General features: G+C 37.5%; 1 protein-coding gene and 1 long non-coding RNA gene across 3 annotated transcripts in view; one reads left to right on the forward strand and one right to left on the reverse strand.

The window, feature by feature from the left end:
• Positions 1-527: 527 nt before the first annotated feature.
• Positions 528-5,014, reverse strand: LOC144341000 (uncharacterized). Its single transcript, XR_013417561.1, has 3 exons — positions 4,928-5,014; positions 3,106-3,183; positions 528-1,654 (listed from the first exon to the last, which is right to left on the reverse strand). It is a non-coding gene; the product is annotated as an uncharacterized LOC144341000 (long non-coding RNA).
• Positions 5,015-5,192: 178 nt separating this feature from the next.
• Positions 5,193-25,745, forward strand: part of PCDH10 (protocadherin 10) — a 59,313-nt gene continuing 38,760 nt past the window's right edge. For both annotated transcript variants that reach the window (XM_015139211.3, XM_002804195.4), the window contains exons 1-4: positions 5,193-8,676; positions 10,244-10,302; positions 10,845-10,951; positions 18,973-19,278. In XM_015139211.3, coding sequence (XP_014994697.2) covers positions 6,046-8,676; positions 10,244-10,302; positions 10,845-10,951; positions 18,973-19,278 — 3,103 coding nt within the window. In that variant the 5' untranslated portion in view covers positions 5,193-6,045. The remainder of the gene's footprint in view (positions 8,677-10,243; positions 10,303-10,844; positions 10,952-18,972; positions 19,279-25,745) is intronic.

The raw sequence follows: 25,745 nt of genomic DNA on the forward strand, positions 1-25,745 counted from the left end.
AAAAGCAGAAATGGAGATTCAATGTTTTTTTTTTTTTCTCTCTCTTTTTTTTTTTTTTTAATAAACCCGGATAATTAAGATTAAGCCTAATAATGTGACTTTAGAGGCCTCTGGGTGATTAGCAGTTTCCTGTGGTTGAGGATGCAACACAGCACAGACACCACCTTCACTTAAAATCTACATACCTACCAAAAATTATCCACTTATACAAACCACAAATGGTTAAATAAAAATGCTAGGAGTAGTCAATCATCATAACACAAAGGAAACTAGATTTTTGTATTTTTCAGACTCAAAACACAAACAGCACATAAAATTTTATTTGACTGATTTTTTTTCTGTAATTTAAGATAACCCATAGGGTATATTTTATCTACTAAGGCTACAAAACTAAGGTGCCATGACCTTTTCACTAGCCCAGGTATGTTTCTAATGCGCTAAAGTATAAAACAATGATCTGAAAAAGAGAGGATAAAACAAATATGAAAAGGTTAAGAGACATTTTGGAGAAATAAGATGTTTTAATATCCAAAGTAATGGAAGAAAAGAGTAAGATGAGGTAATGCATTTTAATTTATAAAGAAAGAATTCATGTGGCAATAAAGACTGTCATTTTGAATGAGATCTATTTATTCACATTCTTAAAGATGGTATGGAAAAAACAAAAGTTTTCAAAGGACTATTTACTACCAAAAGACACAATATGTGACGAATCTGACAAGAATGCATGTTCAATATTCGTCATCAACCCACCTCCCCAAAACCAAAATAAAAATGTATGCACGCACATATATATATGCATATGTATACATACACACACACACTTTGGAATCAGTATCACAAACCAGTGCCCAATTTAAAAACATTCCTGGACCTCTTGTTGATTAATTTCTGTTACAGAAAGGAGCAGAGTATAGCATCTGAACTAAAACAGTATTATTAGAAAATGATATTGTGAGCATTTAGGATGTATAATTCATGTTGCTTTCATTTGCTCGGACCATTGTAAAAATCCATAAATCATTTTTTGTTCATGTATCGCTTAAGTGCAATTTGTCATTTTGCATTAGAGGGTTGCTTCAGCTCATTCAGTGCTTTTAATTCACTGTTTAGAGTTTAACAAAATGTTGGCCCTGCTTGATAACTGAAAAGGCACTGAAATGTGAAGCCACCCCAATATTAACTAGGTTAAACAAAATGGAGAACCATATTTCTACTTTAAATATCAAGATAATGGTGCTTGATGGGATATCTAGTATTTTCAATCCCAAGAACAAGGATTGGTTTGTTCTCTGATGGGCTTCAACGATTAAAACACAGTAACTAAAGAGTTACCTGAATACTTAAAATTGCATATGCTATAAATCTTCCCAGAAATTCTAGTCAGCATTCACTTTTTACTACAGATGAACAAAAACTAACACAATGTTTGTGGCATTGGTTCCAAAGCCTTGTCTTCCCACCTCTCAAGTTGGACTACACCACCACAGATAAACCTATTTCATGCTTACCCATAAAAGATGCATTGCATTTTGGGCCTTTTGTATTTGCTCTCTGTGCTGTGCTTGCTGAGAATGACAAGTGCCAGGAACAAACATCTTGGTCAATCCTGGTGGAGTCTGGTTATTGATAAAGTAATTTTTTTCTTCCAATTCTAAAAAAGAAAAAAAAAAAAAAAAACACTTCCCTCAAAGCTCTGGGCACATAGCAATAATAAGAGGATTTAGAAACAAATTGCTTTCAAGTCATGTTAAATCACTGCAAACACTCATTTATCCAAAGGCTGGTTAACAAACTTGTTTCTGCCCCACCCTCTGCAGCAAAGGGCAGAGAAGAAAGCAATCCCTTAACTCAGTTTCAAAGTTTGTAAAACACACTTGTGGGATCCTTAGCGCCCCCCTGTTTCTGCTGCACTTAAAGTCCAATGAAATAAAAAATATGCACTACTACTCTAATATATAAACCAGGACTTTTATGAAAACTGATTTTGATAACCTCCCTCCAAATAATAAAATTGCTTTTCCTCTGTTTCTTAGAGTGCTGTTTGTCCTGGGTCAAACAGTTTGCGTTCCTAGGGGGTGGAAGGGGGAGGGTGAAGAAGGGATTACATACAATAGATTTCCTTCTCCTTTTCCGCTCCAGTAACGGGGGAATTGAAGAACACAGAATATACATGATGCTCTACAGTTCAAAGATGCAGTCAACCTCGTTACTGAGGGTGCCGTATCAAACCTCATTTCACTAAATTCCGGGGTCCACAGGAGTAAGAATGAAAAAGAAAAACGAAAGGCAGGATCTGTTTAATTGACACAGCAAGGGAAAAAGTAAGCCTGTTACATTTTAGAGGCATTTTAAAAGGCAAATGTGGAGTGTTGTTTTGTTTTGTGGGTGACGGGGTGTGGTTGTTTTAAAGGCTCTAGGGTAAAGGAGCACAGAAGACTATTAATGCCAATATCTGATCTTGGCTCCAAACAAAATGCTCTTGGAATTGCCCTTTGCTGGAGCTATCTAGCGGGAGGCGGAGGACCAGGCTCTGTTCTGTTCTGCTGGGAAGAAGACCCCACCGTCACCCCGCCGGTCCCTGGCTGGCGCCACAGAGACTAGAAGTCGGAGAGGCGAGACCTCTAAGGGACCTGGGCTCAGCGACGCTGGTGCAGACACAGACACCTATGACCCAAGAAATCTCGTAGAGCCCCCAAAAGGCGAGCTCTCCAAAGCAAAATTCTCTGGTCTGCCCTATGCTGATTTCGCCGCTAGGAGACGCCTGTAACCCACGTTTGCGGAGAGAGTTCCATTCAAACACAGCTGCTACCAAAAAAAAAAAAAAAAAAAAAAAAAAGCAGCTCAAGTGTTACAGTGGATGTAGTGATTATTTACAGGCAAATCTGGCCATCTCATCTCCACCTCTGGAAGCTCTCTGGTTTTCAGCATACGCCCCAAGTCACTTCAAAGTTCATCTATATTTCGGGGGCAGAAATCCTCTTCCCCAATTTCTGGATCTGCATTGTCATTCAGCTGCATGTCTCTCACATGCAAACACGCGCGCACTCGCGCGCACACACACAAGTGTTTCCATACGTACAAATGAACACATTAGAAAATTACCGTCATTTTTTAAAAGGCTCCAGGATTCTGACGAGTCAGCTTGAAGAGCTCAAAACATTTCATTTCAACTCTGCAGATCTGAAGAAAAAGAAAGGGGGGAGGGGTGGGAAGTACAGATGCAATACCGTATTAATATTCAGATACACTATAATCTCCTTTTCATTGATCCACAGGTCCCTTTATACACTGCCGCTCCATTCTCAGCCGCAGACATGATGCTAAAATCATTTTAACTGCAGCGGTTTTCGCTTGGCTTTGGTCAGTCTTCAATTTACTGCAGCTGGAAAAGGATTAGCCATTTTTGCTGGCATCCTTTACTTCTAAGCGCTCAAAGGCAGGACCCATCTTCATGAAAGAACGAAGTGCGGGGGCCGGGGGGACCCGGCGTTGCGGGGAGGGGGGTGGCGCGGAAATCGGGGCAGTGCATTCGCGGGACTCTCAGAAGCACGTCTCAGGCTACAATCACGCCCATGGACACTTGCCCTCCTTAATTCCCTGCCAGGAGGGAATGGCAACGTATCTCCGGGTCGGGAAAAAGACTCTACCTTTCCCGCAGGTTGTGGTGGTCGTATTCTTGGGTCATTCATTACCAGAAAGCAGCAAAGGACCTTCCTATCTCTTTGCAAAGGAAGGAGGTTGAATAGGGGCTTCTATCGTGAATAAACAACCAATTCCTTGCTAGTAGCCCGTTAATTAAAAATATATATTTACATATCTTTCCTTAGAGAATTGACATTCTATCCACTCTCTAGCATTAAAGAGTTCGCGCTGTTTTTTAACTTCACAAGAACTAGCTATGTAGATGTGCCACGTTGCCCCTGCGCCTCCGGAATGGGCACTGACAGCTGGTCAAGCGCGTCCTTCAGAACTCAGGAAGGCTCCGCTGGGGCTTACACATAGCTAAGCCCTGGGCCAGGGAGGATGGATGCAAGTACCGTGCATGTGCAAACGTGTTCGCAGATACCCGCAGCGGTGCACACTCGGGTCCCTCTTGTGCACGGTTCCTGCCCACCACTCCGCCCGCCTTCGCCGCCGCCCTACTGTCATCACCCCGCGGGCTGACCCCAGGATCGGCAGAAATCAGTGGTCAAGTCTAGCATGGTGGGTAAAGGATCTCCAATTGCCAAAAAAATTAGAAAATAGTCGGTGTTCCCAGCCGCTGTGTGGCACTTGGCCGCACAAGGCGCAGGGATATCAGAGGCGCTTTGCAGCGCTTGGCTTTGCTGTGTGCCGGATGCCCAAGGGCCCGGCGTTAGGATGGCGGGCTCGTGGGAAGCGGCTCAAATCAAACTCCTCAGTCACTGATAAACGCACTCACGGCTCGAAGCTAGGTCCTCGAGTGAGTTAATCTACTTGGTAAGTATTTTGTGAATATGTATTTAGGGAAGAAAGAGGCACGTCGAACGCGTCTGCCCGTCTATAAGCGCTGTCATCCCACATCCTTTAGCGTGAATTCCTCCGCTTTTTAGGAGCTACCTCCACCCCCCACTCCGTTTGCTTCACCCCTTTCCTCGCGGCCCCGTCAGACCCCTCACCCTTAGATTGACACATGTCATATAATACCCACTTTTGAAATGCCCTGCCAATCTCTGCTAGGGTCCCTTAATTAGGTAACCCTTGCCAATTAGTGGCCCCTGCGCTACTTTTTCCCCTTCCAGATGATTTAGTTCCATGATCCGTATCAGGGAAAATACCTTAAAGGAAAAAGAATGTTAGCATCATTGGAAATCCCGCTCCTAGGAGAGGATACCGCAGCTGTTGCTATTATGTTTTCGCATTTGCTGATGCAAACAGGGGAACCTCTCTATTCCCTCCCCATTACCTGCGGCTGGGGACTGGGAACTTTCCGCGGCAGTGTCCCCAGCCAGCGCCTCGGGACCTGCGGGGCTGTTCTCGCTCTCACACTCACACTCACCCCGGCCGCTCGGGCGAGAGTTCTGTCCCGCCCCGCCCGGCTGCCCCGTGACGTGTCTGTTTGGCGGCCGGTTTGGCCAGTCACCGGCAGCCCGGTGGGTGGTGCTCCTCGGCGATTGGTTGGCAGAATGAGGGCGCTGCGCAAAAACGGAGAAGCCGAGCGCTCGGAGCTCAGAAACTGCCAGTCCAGACCACAAGCTCAGAGGCTGAAGCAGGAGGAAGGAAGGACTGGAAGGAAAAAGAGGTTAGAGGGAAAGAGGCTTGGGAAGAAAACAGCAGAAAAGAAATTGCTCATTACACTTACAGAGAGGCAAGTAACGGTGGAGATGAGGACAGAGGGAACCAAGACGATGAAAGACAAAAAATACAAATAGAACGAAAGAGGAAAAAAATGTCAAGAAGAACATCCATCCGGAGAAATGAAGAGAATGAAAGTTTTAAGCTGCAGAGCCGTTCTGTGCTTTTCCGGCACAAAATTCTGTCGCTGGTTTTAAGCCCTTTTGCATTTGCCAGCCGTTGACATTAAGAGGCATGTTTAACGGTGCCAACAGCATCTCCTTTTCCTTCTCCTCTTCCTCCTCTTCTTCTTCTTCTTCCTCCTCCTCCTCTTTTTCCTCCTCCTCATTCTCCTCCCATCAGCAAGAAGACAAACCGAGGACAGTCTTGAAATACCGAAATTTCCTCTTTGGGATTTGCCAGCGCCGCGTTGCGCCAAGACTGTCGGAATAAAGGACGCTGACTATTGTATTATTGTTATTTTATTAATTGGTCAGTGGAAAGATTACAGATGAGGAAAGGGGACGCCTGTCACCCTTCCTGTGCTAAGATTAAAAAAAAGAGGCTGGATTGCGGGAAGCTCTAAAATGAAGCAAAAGGAGTAAGATTTTTAAAGACAGAAAGCCACAGGAGCCCCTACGTAGCGCACTTTTATTTGTATTTTTTCAGATTTTTTTTTTTTTCGTGGTGGTGGGGGAGGTGATTGGGTAGCTGACTGGCTGCGGGAAGCTACTTCCTTTCCTTTTGGAGATGATTGTGCTATTATTCTTTGCCTTGCTCTGGATGGTGGAAGGAGTCTTTTCCCAGCTTCACTACACGGTACAGGAGGAGCAGGAACATGGCACTTTCGTGGGGAATATCGCTGAAGATCTGGGTCTGGACATTACAAAACTTTCGGCTCGCGGGTTTCAGACGGTGCCAAACTCAAGGACCCCCTACTTAGACCTCAACCTGGAGACCGGGGTGCTGTACGTGAACGAGAAAATAGACCGCGAGCAAATCTGCAAACAGAGCCCCTCCTGTGTCCTGCACCTGGAGGTCTTTCTGGAGAATCCCCTGGAGCTGTTCCAGGTGGAGATCGAGGTGCTGGACATTAATGACAACCCCCCCTCTTTCCCGGAGCCGGACCTGACGGTGGAAATCTCTGAAAGCGCCACACCAGGCACTCGCTTCCCCTTGGAGAGCGCATTCGACCCAGACGTGGGCACCAACTCCTTGCGCGACTACGAGATCACCCCCAACAGCTACTTCTCCCTGGACGTGCAGACCCAGGGGGATGGCAACCGATTCGCTGAGCTGGTGCTGGAGAAGCCACTGGACCGAGAGCAGCAAGCGGTGCACCGCTACGTGCTGACCGCGGTGGACGGGGGAGGAGGGGGAGGAGTAGGAGAAGGAGGGGGAGGTGGCGGGGGAGCAGGCCTGCCCCCCCAGCAGCAGCGCACCGGCACGGCCCTACTCACCATCCGAGTGCTGGACTCCAATGACAATGTGCCCGCTTTCGACCAACCCGTCTACACTGTGTCCCTACCAGAGAACTCGCCCCCAGGCACTCTCGTGATCCAGCTCAACGCCACCGACCCGGACGAGGGCCAGAACGGTGAGGTCGTGTACTCCTTCAGCAGCCACATTTCGCCCCGGGCGCGGGAGCTTTTCGGACTCTCGCCGCGCACTGGCCGACTGGAGGTAAGCGGCGAGTTGGACTATGAAGAGAGCCCAGTGTACCAAGTGTACGTGCAAGCCAAGGACCTGGGCCCCAACGCCGTGCCTGCGCACTGCAAGGTGCTAGTGCGAGTGTTGGATGCTAACGACAACGCGCCAGAGATCAGCTTCAGCACCGTGAAGGAGGCGGTGAGCGAGGGTGCGGCGCCCGGCACTGTGGTGGCCCTTTTCAGCGTGACTGACCGCGACTCAGAGGAGAATGGGCAGGTGCAGTGCGAGCTACTGGGAGACGTGCCTTTCCGCCTCAAGTCTTCATTTAAGAATTACTACACCATCGTTACCGAAGCCCCTCTGGACCGAGAGGCGGGGGATTCCTACACCCTGACCGTAGTGGCCCGGGACCGGGGCGAGCCTGCGCTCTCCACCAGTAAGTCGATCCAGGTACAAGTGTCGGATGTGAACGACAACGCGCCGCGTTTCAGCCAGCCGGTCTACGACGTGTATGTGACTGAGAACAACGTGCCTGGCGCCTACATCTACGCGGTGAGCGCCACCGACCGCGATGAGGGCGCCAACGCCCAGCTTGCCTACTCTATCCTCGAGTGCCAGATCCAAGGCATGAGCGTCTTCACCTACGTGTCTATCAACTCTGAGAACGGCTACTTGTACGCCCTGCGCTCCTTCGACTATGAGCAGCTCAAGGACTTCAGTTTTCAGGTGGAAGCCCGGGACGCTGGCAGCCCCCAGGCGCTGGCGGGTAACGCCACTGTCAACATCCTCATAGTAGATCAAAATGACAACGCCCCTGCCATCGTGGCGCCTCTACCAGGGCGCAACGGGACTCCAGCTCGTGAGGTGCTGCCCCGCTCGGCTGAGCCGGGTTACCTGCTCACCCGCGTGGCCGCCGTGGACGCGGACGATGGCGAGAACGCCCGGCTCACTTATAGCATCGTGCGTGGCAACGAAATGAACCTCTTTCGCATGGACTGGCGCACCGGGGAGCTGCGCACAGCGCGCCGAGTCCCGGCCAAGCGCGACCCCCAGCGGCCTTATGAGCTGGTGATCGAGGTGCGCGACCATGGGCAGCCGCCCCTGTCCTCTACCGCCACCCTGGTGGTTCAGCTGGTGGATGGCGCCGTGGAGCCCCAGGGCGGGGGCGGGAGCGGAGGCGGAGGGTCAGGAGAGCACCAGCGCCCCAGCCGCTCTGGCGGCGGGGAAACCTCGCTAGACCTCACCCTCATCCTCATCATCGCGTTGGGCTCGGTGTCCTTCATCTTCCTGCTGGCCATGATCGTGCTGGCCGTGCGTTGCCAAAAAGAGAAGAAGCTCAACATCTACACTTGTCTGGCCAGCGATTGCTGCCTCTGCTGCTGCTGCTGCGGTGGTGGAGGTTCGACCTGCTGTGGCCGCCAAGCCCGCGCGCGCAAGAAGAAACTCAGCAAGTCGGACATCATGCTGGTGCAGAGCTCCAATGTGCCCAGTAACCCGGCCCAGGTGCCGGTGGAGGAGTCCGGGGGCTTTGGCTCCCACCACCACAACCAGAATTACTGCTACCAGGTCTGCCTGACCCCAGAGTCCGCCAAGACCGACCTGATGTTTCTTAAGCCCTGCAGCCCTTCGCGGAGTACGGACACTGAGCACAACCCCTGCGGGGCCATAGTCACCGGTTACACCGACCAGCAGCCTGATATCATCTCCAACGGAGGCATTTTGTCCAACGAGGTAAGGCTGAAGCGAAAGGACCACCATCTCTCATCTCCTCCATCAGAAAGCCTCCTCTAGCCCGGCCCTTGTATCTCTGGTGCACTGTGTATCTATTTTTAGGATATTACCTTATGTGTATCGTTGTGGGAGCGGAGATGGGCGGTCACCTTCTCCCACTCCTTGGTGTGTAACCTAACTTTCGCGTTGTTCCACCCCTTCACATTATTTTCATTCCGTCCCCTTGGTACTTTGCCACCTTGGAGCTCCCTCCTTTGCTCTTCCATCTTTCTTTTAAAACCTTAATTCCTGTCAGCCCTTTCCCTTCTCAGTAACCTGGGGATAAAGGGAAATTGCGTGAAGGGAGAGGGAAATGTGGAGGAGGGACTTACTTTCTAGCACTGGCAAAGGTCTTTTTTCTTTGCGTCTGTCCCAGGCGTTAATAAAGTTGGCTCTATTTTGCTTTGTTTAACTATGCTTTCAGTCGCCTATACAAGTAAGCTATAGATTGTTTAACTTTACACAGTTGTCTAACCTCGAATGCATGTTTTAGTAAACAAGTTATCAGATCCTTGTCCTCTGAACTCGGGTTGCAAAAAAATCCTTCAGTTCGGCTCTGGACAGCATTTACAGACGCTCTTGAAGCCGAGCGCCCACACAGTGTGAATTTGAATGAAGCTGCTTTGGCACAAACCCCTGTTAAGAGTAAACTAACGAAAGGCTTAAACAATTGTTGTCTTAAATATATCTTTTTAGCTAATAATCACCTTCTTGCCACTGTTTTGGATAAATCACTGCTGTTGGCTTTCTTCATAAAAGAATTTGGCTTGTCAATTCTGACTTCTTTTTAAAAGGATGGAGAAGTGACAGAGCTGGAGGGTGGGGGTTGGGGGGAGAACAAAGTTGGTTTATGTAAAAGAAAGTTTGGACCGGAAAGGTGTGTGGGCGGTAGAGGTGGGGAGGCAAATGCAGAGAGCCTTTGGAGTGGAAAAGAATGGGGGTGTGGCGGGGAGGGCAGGATTATGAACTCCTTTCCTGGCAGGTTATTTTATTTGAGTCTTAGATATTATTAATTGACTTTCATGAATATTTGTACAGCTCATTTGTATCTTAAGCACATTTTGAAAATAAACAACAACATAATTCCACAAAATATCCAAACTTTTTGCTTATTGAGCGTGCTGTTTTTCTTGTGTCAACCAGTATGCACCTAAACACTTTTTTTAAGCCACTGAAAAAAAAGACTGCAGAATATAAACAGGTTGACTCTGTTAGAGACAATAGTATATGTGCTTTAGCCATGAAGTCATTTGTATTTTCTCTTTAAAAAAAACACACACACATTTAAAGTTAGCCAATTTTATTTTTTTAACCTTTACAAGTGACTAAAATGTGGTTTCAAGTGTCTCTGCCTATCTCCCCTGCCCTTACACAGAAATCACTAGGATGAGGTCTTAGGAGAGCTTGGAAATTCATAAAAATATATACAATTACTTAAGCTAGATATAGTCCCTAACCTCAAAAGTAGACTACTAGTTCAACCCATAGCATTCAAATGCTCTTGATTTATTTATTTTTTTTTTCCTAGACTAAACACCAGCGAGCAGAGCTCAGCTATCTAGTTGACAGACCTCGCCGAGTTAACAGGTATGGACTCTTTTTTTCCCTAGAAGTAATGGACAATTTACTACCTAGTAAAAGTAGGAAGTAGGTATATTATTCTAAATTAAAATTAAAATGTATAAAATATTTTCAATTAAGGCAGGACATAAATATGGATTATATTGTGTTTCCTAAACAAAACATTAAAAATTATACATTATATTTCATTTATATACAGTTAAAATATATTTGAATATTTTGTCAATTTACACTCCTACACAGCTTCTGATAGTCTTCCTTACTGTTCCAAATGTATATATATTTTATGAAAATGTTATAAACATGTATTTAGCTCCAATTGTAGAATAATGCCTAAATTTTATATGACTTAAGTGCTCAAAATGACTGTTAATCGATCATTTTTAAAGAGTTACGCTTAGGTTACAAAAACTAGCTTTATGCAGAAACAAAGCCAACTAAGAGGTCTGTGGGTCTGCAGCACCATCTGTGACCATGTGGTGGCAGAAGAATGTTTTCTGTGTTTCTTCACCTTTTTTATTCTAATATTCACATTTTTGTACTTCTAGTTCTGCATTCCAGGAAGCCGACATAGTAAGCTCTAAGGACAGTGGTCATGGAGACAGTGAACAGGGAGATAGTGATCATGATGCCACCAACCGTGCCCAGTCAGCTGGTAAGTGTGATCAAAGGGCAATCTAAATGCTAACTTTTATAGTTTTTATTTTTAAAAATAAACCCAGGAAGGATGATGTCCTAGGCAATTTTCCGTATGTTTAATGCTGGTAACTCTACAGAAAAAGAGTGTCACTCTACTTTGATAATTGCAGACTTAAAGAGAATTGTAAAAATGCAATGCTCCTTTGGAGAGTTAAAGTTAGGAATTCATTGTGGAAAGTTTCAGAATATGAAATATATCGCTTATGTAATGTTCTTTAATGGACACATTGCATACAGAAAGACATAGCTCTCTCACCTGGTCCAGTTACCAGTCTTCAGTCAATTAAGGTATTCTTAAACTTGTTTATGGATGAGATAACTGAAGATGGATAAAATTGATTGACCTGCACAAGGTCACAAGAGGATTAATAGATGACTGAACACTAGAATCCACATTTCTTGTTTTCCAGGGCAATGCATTTTACACACCACCAAGTATTGAATGAGAAAAGTAATGGTGATTAAAAGTCATTAATGGGTTGAAAACAGGGTTTCTAATCTTGAGTCTTAGGCTTCAGAATGTTAGGTAATACGTGATAATGTGTATTTTCTGAAGTGTCCTTGGTTTCTTCATATTTTCAACAGGGTCCATGACACATCAAAAGGTGAACTCTGAGAATATTTGTATTTGGGCTTGACGGTAGTCATTGACAGGTTCCAATGTGATATATATTTATTTTATTTCATTTTACTTTTCTTATTATAAGTCAAGTTTTATGAGATACTGGTAACTCTTATCACTAATACTAAAAGGAAACTCTTACATGAAATAAAATATGTGTGTTAAAATGAAAATGATTTAATAAACTTCTGGTGTCCTTCCTAATTATTTGGTTTTCATCTTTGAAGGGTATTTGTTGAATATTTTACTTTTTCTAACTAGTTTTGGGTTTATATGACACATGAAGAAATAGAAAGGCTAGTCAACTTTTCTAACTCCTGAAAATGTCGATCTTAGACTGTCTCTGGGTTCAACTCAGCTCTGTTGAGACTGGACCTTTATTTTAGTTAATAATATAACCATAGGTTCTTATTTTCAAGGTGATATTAGTCCTCGAGAGCACTCATTCCTTAACACACTTGGTGGACCTCTGGATGGTGCTGAGGCAGTGTGTCAAAGGGCAGCGTACACCCCATGGTGGCCTGGCAGCAGTGGTTGCTACAAGCCTCTCACTTGGCTAATGTGTGCTGTGTCTGTGGCTGCCTTAGCCTTGGGAAACCCAGGCAGGAGGAAGGAAAAAAAGGCTGCTCAAGGGTCTCTTTATATTGCTGTGAGTCATTAATATGCAGGCCTAATGAGACTTGAGAACTGCCAAGAATCCCCGGAGGTCCCTGCCCCTTGCGGGCCTTCACGCTAAGTGAACAGAGCATCTATTTAGTGTCTGGGAACCTGACAACAAACCAGATCTTGCCAGAAGTTTATATGTGAGTACAAAGTCCCTTTCATTTTTGCCCTATATATGGCATATGATTTATTGTTATCTTTAAAAACTGTACATTTAGCATTGCTCATTCTTGTTCTTTTTCAGAGTTTCTAATTTAACTGTCAGTCTTTTAAAACTTTTAAAACAAAATGTTTAATGTTTTAAAAAGAGTATCTGTTGCATGTTTCTTTGGATGCATTTTACTCCTTTCCCACCCCACACGCCCGGCTTTGTTTTTCTTGTAGCACTTCAATCTCAATGAACATTTCAATTAGTTTAGTCCCTCAGACATAATGACCCATAATAACCTAACTGAAGAAAGAGTAATGAATAAACATCTGCAAAAAGAGCCAAATTTGGAAGATAGATGAGAACATATTCTTATCAGTGCATCTTCCCAGTAGCTACTTTATTTTACAGTCACCCAGTGTTACAATTTCTGTAATGTTTCTTTCAAATTATTGGAGATGTCAAAGCATTTAAAAAAATACAAAAATGTTAAAATGTGTTGTGGAAAACACTTTAGCCAGGCAGTTTTCATTTTTATCAAAATGTTAAAAATTTTTCCTTATCTTTAAGTTCTTAAACATGTAAAAGTATTATAGAATTAGCAATCCGTTTATGTATCTCATTAGTAGTTACAGGGCAGCCACAACATACTGGGCACAATAATAGCTATTTTAGGATTGTAATAAAACACTTATGTTAAGAAGTGATTGCACCTTTGTGTGCTGAATTGCAATCAGATTTAATGTCTAATTTTATTATAAGAATGATTTTGAAGTGTTTTCTTTTTTAAGTATAAAACCTCAAATGCAGAGAATTAAGGTGCATTTACTTAAAGACTTTTTTCAATCCATACTGCTGTTACGTACTATAAGCCTCACATCAAGCAGCTAGACTACTTCCAACAATTTAAGCCCATTTCAGATAAATCTGTTGTATTTCACTGTAAAGCCAGATATTAATGATCTTACTATTTTGCAAAATTAGGTAATATTACTCATAGCATAGCTTTCTAAGTTCAGGATAGAAAAAAAAAATTATGCTGTAATAAGCAAATCTCACTTAACTAGGTTTTAGTGGGGAAAAGTTAGATTATCAAGTAAAGCTAACATTGGAAAGATAAAGACTCCGAATTCTCTCTTTCAGTTTGTACCACATTCCACACTATAGTGTACAGACTGTTTAGCTCAGTGCTTCACCTGTTTAAACTTCCTTTTTCTTTACTACTATTTCTTTTTCTTCATTAACATTATTCTGTATTATTTATTTAGATATGCCTTCTATTTATTCTTTTATGAATAGTTTTCTTTTTTTGTTCTATCTTACACCCCCTCCTTCTTGCTTTTCTTTTTTCTAAGCCATTTGCCGTCACCAATGTTGTTCATAGAAGGGCTTTAAACACGAAGACAGCTGCACGGAGAATCACATAAGCTTTTTCAGTTTTCCACTGCACCTGGCTCCATGTGTGAAATTCTTCGCCTTGACCACTGCTCTGTGGCACTTTCTTTATATAGCCTTGTCAAGGTGCTTTCCGTTTTTTTCAGTGCACTATTGATGTATTGGTTAGATATGGCAGTAGTCCAAGGAGAAGTGGTAAATGCAAACATAAACCATCACAAGAGGAAAAACTGATTAATCACAGCTTAAATAGCCAAAGAACTGGACTTTAAAGATATATGTTTTCAACTTTATTATGTCATTAGATTAAAACATAATTATTTTTTTTCTATTTTAGGGTACAGAGAGAATATTTTAAATTGTATATTCTTAAACATTTTAATATTATTTGAGGTATATTTAAAGTGATCTGTTAGTAGTGACAGGTTGCTTTTCCCATTATAAAATACCTACACTGTCAATAATGCTAAGCTTAATTATAGATTTATTTTTAATACCTTATGCCTTTAAAAAAATATGTTGAAGAATCCTAATGAGTGATTTAATTACTTGTTAGACATTCTCTGAAAATTATCAAATTTCTCTTCAATAATTTTTTCTTTCAGTTATAAGAGAACTTATCTTCCAACTATGTTTAGTTTCTAACTAATTATAGATATAGATATAATACATGGTCAAAATTTGACTATGAATTTTAAAAACAAAATGAGTTGATTGGTCAGTAATTTCAAATTAGTAGATAAAATATATCATTGAAATGCATTAAACCATTGCATTACTACAATATCAGCAATAGAATTATTGGTTTATTATAAACACAAATACCTATTTCCAAACTCCATTAAGAATTTAGATAATTGTCAAATTTGCTTTTGGGTTTATGTATAAAATGAATTTACACCAGTATTTATAAAACCTTATTCACTGGTGGAACTTGGAGCTACAACTTGAAAATGTGGAGAGATTTATAACTGGAAGCAATATAGAAGACAAAATATTGAGAGGAAATGGTGAAAAATATATACATGTTGAAAGATTATAGGTAGGGAGAAAATTTTATGGACTTATTTTGATTTTTTCATGAGTGAGTTATGTTAATAACTATCTGCTTCAAAACCATGTTTTCCTAAAATATACTGCAATTTTTGCGGTTACAATTAATGTATCTTAAGTAGTTAAAAGACTAGAAATCTTCTCAAAATGTGAGAAGTTTTTTATCTTCTTTAAAATTAATTTATCATATTTGGAAAAAAAATGTTTTGAATGAAAGCTTGTTGCACAAAAAGAAATGTTCACACAATATTGTATTATGACAGTCACCAAAAAAACAGCACAAATTGAATTCTAAAACTTCTGAAATCACAATTTGGTCTCAATGGAAATATCCACTGCCTCTGAGTATACAGGACAAGTTACTTGCCAGTTGAAAACCATGTACTTCAAAATTTGTTTACATATATATTTGCATAACAGGCAGTCTATCACGTCAGCTGTCATCCCTTGCAGAACAGATTATTTCTGAAAAGTGGAAAAATAAATAACTAGAAAAAGAGATTGCAAGTAAAAGGTATATGTTGAAACATTTATTAGATATTACCAAAATTTCAAAACTGAGGTTTGGAATAGTAGATATTGGAGACTCTGAAAGGTGGGAAGACTGAAGACAGGTGAGGGATGTGAAATTATCTAATGAGTACAATTTACATTATTCAGGTGATGGTTACACTAAAAATCCAGACTACACCACTACACAATAAATTCATATAACAAAATTGCACATGTATCCCTAAAGTCTATTTATTTATTTATTTTTAATTTAATTGAGGTTTGGTCTGTAATTTTCTGTTGTAAAAACCCACAGTTTCCATAGTAAGGGCAGTTGAATGAGAAAAAGAAAAATTAAGTTAAACTTACCAACTTTTGAGGTGTCAATTTGAGCTATTAAAAAAATTGTAAGAGCAGTGTTAAAGTTATGCATTTTAATATATCCTAGCTACTGTAATATCTGGCATCCCTGTGCATCATAAAGTCATTTATCACAACAAAACTTAAATATACCTCTGGTTATTTGGTAATTAAAGTACTATATTTAATGGGACTAACAACAGATGATAAAAGATAAAATGTTAGTTATACGATGTCTTCCGAAGGTGAGGAATCGTAACAGAATAAATTTATGTGGCTCTCAAACTATATAACTATACAACAAATGAAAAAATCAATTTTCAATTAATTTTTCTGTTACTTATCTGAAGTTTATTGATTTACTATTAATGTTATGTTTTAAATGTTTGTTTCTATGTCTGATTTTTCTTCCTGAGAAACAGGTACACTTATCAATAAAACTGGTGAAACATTTATGTACAATTTGAGCCACCTTACCTTTCCTTCTAGTTATATGAAGCTGCATATTATTACTAAAGGACTTCCACTTTAAAAGGATTAATTCATAGATTTATTAAGAACATTATTTACATGTTTATTGCCTTGGTAGAGTGATACTGTTCTTTAAACAAAAAACTTTTCTATATCTTCACTTTTTTTTTTTTTTTTTGCCATGCACATGCTACAGTTTATTTTTAATACCGATTCTCAAGGTGTGTGAACTTTACTATGTAATCTGAGGAAATTTTAACCAAACTCAAATAATCAAAAGAGACAGAAGAAAAACATACTTTCCAGATAAGAAAATGGGCACATTGGGGTATAAACTACATAAAAGTAATTTCTACCAAAATCAAGCAGTATCCTAATGTATGTTGACATACTAGATTATTAAAGTTATGTGTAGAATTGTCATATTCACAGGTAGAAGAGTAGTTGGGCCTAGGTGCAAAAAAATATGTAAAAGGTTGTATATTGTCTTATCTAGCATATTTAAAATGATATTTATTTGTCATGTGGGAAAAATGGTATTAGTTCAAATTTATATTGGAATGTAATTATATCAGCTATTCAAATTGAGTATATATTAAGTTTATTTTAAAAATAAATAATTGCTCATAATAATTTTACTCTTAAAGACAGTTTCTACTATCAAAAAAATCTATGTTCCCCTATCATTATATTAACAAATAGGCAGCATTTATCATGTCAAAATATAAATCTTCTCTCTGGTTCTGTAGCCTCTACCTAGTTAGTATGTAAACGTGTATCAGGGACATTCTATTTCCCTTTCTCTTTTTCTTTTCACATATCTTCTTCCTAAAATAGGATAAAGGAGTGAGTTTCTCTGGTGTCTAGTGAAACATTTACATGTTTTACATGCTGTTCTCAGTCAGATTCCTTAATCCCAGCTTCAGCTCACGTTTCTGTTCCTCAACAGTTCACTGATCAGTAATTTATTTCCAGACTTATACAGGAAAATTATCAGTGAAATATTATAATCAAAGTCAGAGTTAGCATTCTACATAGTTTAATATAAAATTTTTAAACAGTCATTACACAGTGAGATTAATATATGATAAGAAGCTTTGTGTTACTTTTTTAAATTTATGTAATTAGCTGTTCTTAACTCCAAAATACTAGAGTTAAGTATTAGGTAATCTAGATAATCTAGATAGTATTAGACAAACTAATCTAGAGTGTTCATAATTTTGAAAAATTATTTTTAGACAAACTGAAGTGTTCATAATTTTGAAAAATTATTTTATTTTTTATATGCAGATAACATATACACAAACACACATAAATCAATATATAACAGAATACTATCAGGAATTTAAAATCCAAAACTTGTTCAAGAGCTCAAATCACTTTTGATATTAATAGAAGTAACAATCAAGTATGTTCATTAAATAAATATTACTTTTTTGATTTAAAAAATGTTTTTCCAGACTGTGTATGGACTCGAGTTTCTTTTCTACAGACTAATAATATACTTTTGTTTTTCAAATTTATCCTGTTTTAAAATTTTTAAATTATTTTTTCTTTTTTTTAAATATTATTTAGAAAATAAAAGTGGCCTACTAGGCACTGTCATTCCACACCCAGCTCCATGCCAGTGAGCCGGGGAAGTTTGAGAATAGGTTGAGATCGTTTTGGCCCTGTTTTAAAATATTTGATAGATATGTTACTATGTTTAGAAAAACATTAAAATGCTATTTTTGTTTATGTGTTTTTCTGTGTAGTGCTATGTATTAGCATTCATATTAAATAGTATTCTGTATTGCTCGAAAATTCTTATGCTTTGCTTAAGAAACTGAACGACCTTTCTTGATCATAATCAGACAATATTTGTAATCTTGTCAATCTAAGGAAGACAATGAAATTTGAACTTGTCCTTTGAAATCTTGGTATTATAGGATTAGTAAGCAAACAACTCTTTGTTGACTAGGACAAGTGTGTTCCAATATAGAGCAAGTAATAAGGTATTTGTCAATAGTATCTGCAGTTGATTTACACTGCATTTGGTTACCTTGGTTTCACTAATTACAGTCGTTCGTTCTGGATTTGTCTAAGGTGGTAAATGATAAGTGGTTTTTAGTAATATGGACTACCACAGTGTCATTGAGGAATACCTTTAGGAAGTCATTTCCTAGAAACCTCAGAAAATATGCTTTTGGCTGCTAATGAAATTGTGTTTTATTCTTGATTTTTACTGATATTCCTCTGTGTATACCACATTTCTGTTGAATTTCACTTTCTGCTTCATATTCAAATTTCATAATCTAAATATTTTTGGTGCTTGGCATATTTCTTATGTTTATTTGTTTTTAAGGAAAAAATTCAGATATCATTGTTAGGGATCACGGATTTTAAAGCTTTTACACCTTGTTGTTTTCTCTATTATACACTTCATGAGAGATTTTTTAAAAGATGTCTACTTTTTTTACTCATCATTTCCCAGTCATTTAAATTATTTAGAGCCAGTATTTTTTCACAATACCTTAAGTAGTTTAGAAACATCTATTTCAGAGACCTCTTTGCCAGAAGAATCTATCTTTTACATTTGCCGATCATTTTCTCTTTTTAAAGTGATGGACAAAAATGAGACAAAATGATATTTGGTTCCTGTCAGGATAAGCCAGGGAAAATTTGTTAAGACACCTTCACTTGTCACCCTTTATGCTGCCTGTAATCTTACCCTGCTAAGTAACTGGTCATGTTGGTGAAGACTACATCTGTAGTTTCTTTTTTCTGCTAACAGGTATGGATCTCTTCTCCAATTGCACTGAGGAATGTAAAGCTCTGGGCCACTCAGATCGGTGCTGGATGCCTTCTTTTGTCCCTTCTGATGGACGCCAGGCTGCTGATTATCGCAGCAATCTGCATGTTCCCGGCATGGACTCTGTTCCAGACACTGAGGTGTTTGAAACTCCAGAAGCCCAGCCTGGGGCAGAGCGGTCCTTCTCCACCTTTGGCAAAGAGAAGGCCCTTCACAGCACTCTGGAGAGGAAGGAGCTGGACGGACTGCTGTCTAATACGCGAGCGCCTTACAAACCACCATATTTGAGTAAGTATTACACAAAGGGCTCTGTAAAAGTGTTCCCTTTGAGGAGATAAAGTTCAACATTCCACTCTTTTTGGTAAAAATGGAGTTCAGGTTTTTTTAAGAAACAAGGATAAAAGTGACAGGATGCTGGCAACACTTTAGAGCAATATTCTTTATTTATTTAAAATAATAGATTCCTCTAACATTGAGACATTAATAATCGCACTCAGCTCTTTCAAAATATAGGACTATATTCTCCAAATTTATTATTTTATGTAATCATTGTGAAGAATAAAAATGCTTTGAGATTCCATAATGCATTTCCTTTGAGGATCTTGGTAATGAGAAATATAAATATTTTTCATTTAATTAATGGATAAATGTTACCGACAATTCAATATCTTAGTCAAACTACATAAATAATGTTTGATAAAGATAAAAACTCATGACAACTCAATCAAAAGATGACTTACCTTGTATAGCAGATCCATCCTACATAATGTTTTCTTTCATCTACTACAAAAATAACTGTGGAACTTATAAGCTAGAAACAAAAGATGAGACAGATTGTAGATATATCATTTCGTTTATGATCGATGAAATGGAAAAGTAAAAGTGTTTTTAAAAACCTAAAGGAAAAAAAACAGAAGAATATTTATTTTAGCCCTTATGATGTATAATGTGAAAAGCAAAGATTGAATGCATTGAGGTTGTGGCTACTAATCTGGACAGAGATAATGCAAATAGACAAGTGTTATATGCTTAAAGGAATGGTCTTTTATTAGATGCATACATTGTGGTGACAACAATAGTCAGGGAGTGTTTTATGAAAGATTGTTTTCAGCTTTTCAAATTACTCAGAACCACAAATACCCCAGCGTGATGTAACACTTTAGCACTTCAGAACCAAAAAATCATTTGTTTTGCTTTATTTTTTAAAGTTATACAAAGAGAGAACAAATACTTAAAGACAGGAAATATTGAGATGTCTGAAATGCAATTTGGATGCTAATGTCTTTAGTTTAACTCACAAATCCACACATGATAGTGAAATAAAGTAGCCTAAAACCAAATTTTAGTAAGTGAGGAACATGATGCTGTCTTTGCCTCTGAAATTGAATTCTGGACTCAAAATTATATTTATTATTAAAAGTAAAACTTTTCCAAATTTTAAATAGTGAATTTAACTACTGTTTCACTTAAACTAAGAATATACATTAAAGAAATACATTATTAATAATTTCAAGGCAAAAAGTGAAGGGTATATAATTCAGATTAATAAAAATTTGTATTTTTAAATAAATACAATATTTGCTTTTACCATATAATAACAGGTAAATCTACTTCAAATATAGTGGGAAAATCAACTTGCCCTCTTTTGCTCTTAGTGCTCTTGGTGAAATTACACTTACATATAGACCTGGAATTTTTTTTTTTTTTTTTTTTTTGAGACGGAGTCTCGTTCTGTCGCCCAGGCTGGAGTGCAGTGGCCGGATCTCAGCTCACTGCAAGCTCTGCCTTCCGGGTTTATGCCATTCTCCTGCCTCAGCCTCCCGAGTAGCTGGGACAACAGGCGCCCGCCACCTCGCCCGGCTAGTTTTTTTGTATTTTTTAGTAGAGACGGGTTTTCACCATGTTAGCCAGGATGGTCTCGATCTCGTGACCTTGTGATCCGCCTGTCTCGGCCTCCTAAAGTGCTGGGATTACAGGCTTAAGCCACCGCCCCCGGCCGACGACCTGGAATTTTAAACATCTACAAATGTCTTTTCTTTACTGACTAGATTTTTTTATTAATAAGACTATTGGAAGCAATTTTTTATTATTAAAATATTAACGCTGCATATATATTTAATACAAATTTTTGTATTTCTTAAGAATCTGGTATTTCATTTAGAAATCTCATTCAGGGATTATGAAATTTATTAACATTTATGTGTGTTGCTAAAAATCAAAACAATGCATCTATTATTTCACCAGGAAATTTTTAATTATTTGCACATTATTCATATATATATATTCAACATATATATATGTATGTATGTTGGAATGAGTTAGTTTTTAATAGTAGTTTTTTTTGTTTGTTTTGTTTTGTTTGTTTGTTTGTTTGTTTGTTTTTCCCCCAATCTGTTTTAGCCAGTTCACACTGCTCAAAATTTAGGGTTTGGGTAGACATGTGACCCGGGGTGGAAAATTTGCAGAAGAATAGCTATTTTGTTGTTTTCACTTCTACTCTTCTTAGTTCTTCATACAACTTTAATCATGTCTAGACTTTTTTTTTTTATTTAACTTTTAGTATTTAATGTCATCTTAGAGCCATCCAATTATATTTAAAATTACACCATGGCTCTGACTTAATAATCATAAAAAATTTATGGTTAGTCTGATAATATAAACTCTAAAACAAGACTACTCCTGACCATTTTGCCCCACAAATTCATATGGTGACAGTTACTGATACTTGTGTTCTTTTTCATTCAGAATAGAAATAGTGTCATCTTTTAAGTCTAAAAGCAAGTCCCTTACATAATTAAAAAAGCTAAAAATTGGCACTAATTACTTGCTTTTAATCAGAATATTTTAATAATTATTAAAGTTGTAGGTTTTTTTGCTAAATATGCAGTTTCATAATGAATATAATATACATTTTAATGTTGGGAAAAAGAGCAGTATATTTAGTTATGTTTGTGTAAAGCTCTGAAAAGCCTAATGAAACTGTCACTGTCAATTCTACAATAATGACAAGGAAATGACGATATGCTTAAAATTACAAAAGAGATCATTGTCAATACAAATAACTTTTGATTTCTATACCTCCGATTGCTAAAGTTAAAACTAAAAACTGCAAGAAAACAACTTTTACACAAAAATAGGTGGATGCAAACATTAAATAATGTACTTCATGTTCTTAAAAATATGCTTACAGTTATGTTTCTTTTTATTTTAATGTATTAACAAAAGACACATGAAGAGCATAAATGATGTATTTAATAAAAGGAGACTTTAAAAAATCAGGAATAATATTGAACACATCTTTCAATACTTGCTAAATTATTCATGAGCACTTTCTGAGCTTGTTTTCTCTTATTTTTGTTATAATGTTATAGTTTGCTAAGTTGATATGGAGCAAAGGGATACACTCAAAGATTGCATAAATAAATTTAAACATGTAGAACATGGCCATATATTCAGAAATGCCATATTTACATTTACCTTAAAACGTTAATAAATTTCAGTTTTACTTTACCTTTAATTTTCATTAGTGTAATTAAAAACACTAAAATACCACTTTCATTTTTAATTAAAATTAATAATTACCTGCAGCACTTTAAATAATCATGTTAAAATGAAAGAAAATATTTTCTGGAGTTTTAAAATAACATTGCATTTTTATCATGAAAATTTTAAGGATTTGTTTAGAATCCTAGACATCTTACTTAAAATAATTCATTCTTTCAAATGACACAATAAGTTATGTGTAAAACCATCTGGATAATCTCCATAAATAAAAATATAAAATGAATATAAAGTCAATAATGTAATTGACAAAAGTTATATTATTAGTATAATTTCAGAAAACCCTTCTAGTTAAAACACTTTAATATTTTTATAGTCATTCCTGCTTATGATTTTGGCTTTATACTTTGAACACCATCTCTTAAGATTTTTGTCAGTAAATGAACATGAAATTCAATTCCTATCAGCCTGAACTATACAGTAATAAAGGCATAAGTATTTGTTATTTGGATACTTGTTGATTCTTGCCAATAAACATGATTAATTCCTAAAAATTGAAGACAATCATAAGATGCTCAATACAATTACATCAAAATATACTCATGAAAATATTTCTTTAAGTGTCATACAATGATAAATTGGACTGAATGAAGTGAAAAAAACTGCATCATAATGACTACATTTCTGAATCAATGGAGCTTTCTAGAGTCTAAAGGGAACAATTTATTTTCATGGCACATCCTGCCTTCATCTTATACAACATTTGGACTAGTCCAAGTATACTAAAAGTCATTCTGGTTGTCTCCTGACCTAATTTTATTTTTGCCAACTTGTTAACCTTCTTGAAATTTCAACTTGACACACCCATATCATGATTAAAAAAATAAATTTCTAAAACAGTTCATTTAAAATACTGCTAAACCTTTATCTAGACCTTTTATCAATAAACTTTAAATGGGGGAAATTTTTAGGTATCTATATTATGTCTATGTGCACTTCAAGTTTTTAGTTGATTGAAATTGGAGAACATGTTTTGTTTAGTAACATTTCTTCCAATCCCTTCATTATCTCAGCCTGCCTTCTGTGAGTTTTCATAATTTGTTGAACTCAGTAGTGCAGTAAGAGCATACACAGAATTGAAAATAAAATGATTTTTCTTATTGATACACATTACCCTCATACTTATGTACCTCTGTATAGTGCTTTCTCTAGGATTTGTATTTTCCTCTAATGTCGTAAATATGGTGTCACTATCCAATATTAAAGTCCAAAAATAAATATTTTTATAGAAGGCCTTGCTTTCATATAGGCCCATACACCACTAAATGAACGGACCTCTCTTTCAGGATTTTTTCTTTTTTACTTGATGTGTTAATTTCTGATTAGTTTTCCTCCATGTTGTGCTACTATGTGTACTCTGAGGGTGGGTTCTTTTTGTTGTTCTTTTACTCTTTTATATACATACAGATTGGTGAACCTAATTTTCTCACTTTTTCAGTTTATTTCTTTGGGACAGTTTTATGGTCTTAGAAATATACTAGTCATTCTATTTTATCATTAAATCCCTTTATCCAGGAATTATGAATAAATCTGTCATTATCAAAAAGTTTACTCACTTCAACTCCAGGAATAGGAAACAAATGATAACTAGGCATCAGAAAAAAAAAAAAAATTAACTCTGTTCATTTTCTCTATCTGAATTTTATTATATTTTATACTATTTTAAAATATTATTTATTTTATTATATTTGGTGAATTTTTTATATTCTACTTCTCTGAAAAATTGTCATCTATTCATAATTCGTGTCATTCCTCCAGTTAACTAACTGATGCAGCAGTTGGTGGGAACTTCTCTGTAACACTAGATACATGAGATATTGTATTTTGTTTCTTTTTCTTTAATTGTTGTATAGTGGTCTATCTCAGCTAGTACAATTTAAAGTGAAAGCTATGAAAATCCTTCTGAGGTGCAGATATGAAACACAGCAGTTTTTTATATATAAATATCTGGTCATTTCTGTAAGCAATTTTTTTTTTACTTACTCAGACATCAGTACTTCTCTGTGACTTATTTCAAGTCATTTAAAATTTGTGCCTGTGGGTAATTTGGAACTAGTTAGCATGCAAGAAATTTCTATTGCCCCAGTTAAAGAACAATTTCATAGTTTCTTTTATCAGTATAGTTATCTTTATAATTATCTGCAATATTTAAAAGTGCCATTTTAATGACTTTCAATTGAATTGACTTTATTTTGATAATTTGACCTGTGGTTCACCCCAAACTTTATATTCTAAATATTCAAAACTTACACAATAATAAGTACTATGTTTTGTAACTGCTTTCTTACCATTTATTAACTTTGCTAAAATCTGCTCCAGCTCTACTACAATTTTTCTTCCCAATACAATTACTCTCTTGGCATATTTCGACTCATTATCCAGCTATACATATTATAAATGCTAAATAATTATGTGATGAAAAATGAATTAATGGGCATTTTTAAAGTATGCAAAATTTCATTAATGTTGTCATTATTTATTCATTCATTTATGCACACACGCCGTTGTTGATACCTCCAAACAAACTTTATTCTTTTCTTCCAATTTTTAAAAAATGTTTTAAATTAGTTATATTCTTTGTTAGCTACACCTACAGATTTTTACATGGGGAAGTAGAATTTAAACTAATTCAAGCTATTGAAATGCACCCAACTAGTGTGTTTGTGTAAAATATCATGGAGTGTTTCAGGACTTTGAGATTTTAAACTTCTTTTGATTTGTTCTAAGAACTTATTTCATATCCTAAGGCAGAGTTAAATTGTTTCATATTTCTTAACACTCTTAGAATTTTGATTACTCCCCATTCTTCCCCATCTGCAATACCATCTTTCTTTTATTTACTAGCAACTTAATATGTTAGCTCTCATGTTTCATCTTTTTATAAAACTAAGAGGTTTATGTTTTCCTCTAGTTTAGTCACTTTTTTTCTTTATTTAATTCCCATGTAGGATTTATTTATTTACATTTTAAAATTACGTTTTTGAGTTCACAAATAAATGGTTAAGTAAAATATTGTCATTTAAGGGCATGTAGAGAAAACATAATCAATAAAAGTTAATTATACTTTTATTCAATATTTTATAGCTCTTTAGTATGACTCTTCAACTGCTTTTCAAAGCAGTTTATGTCATGCATATTTAGGACTTCTTAGAATTAACATTTAGCATATTAATATTATTATATACCTCATTTTA

The sequence above is a fragment of the Macaca mulatta genome, chromosome 5 (genome assembly GCF_049350105.2).
Source record: "Macaca mulatta isolate MMU2019108-1 chromosome 5, T2T-MMU8v2.0, whole genome shotgun sequence".
NCBI lineage: Eukaryota > Metazoa > Chordata > Mammalia > Primates > Cercopithecidae > Macaca > Macaca mulatta.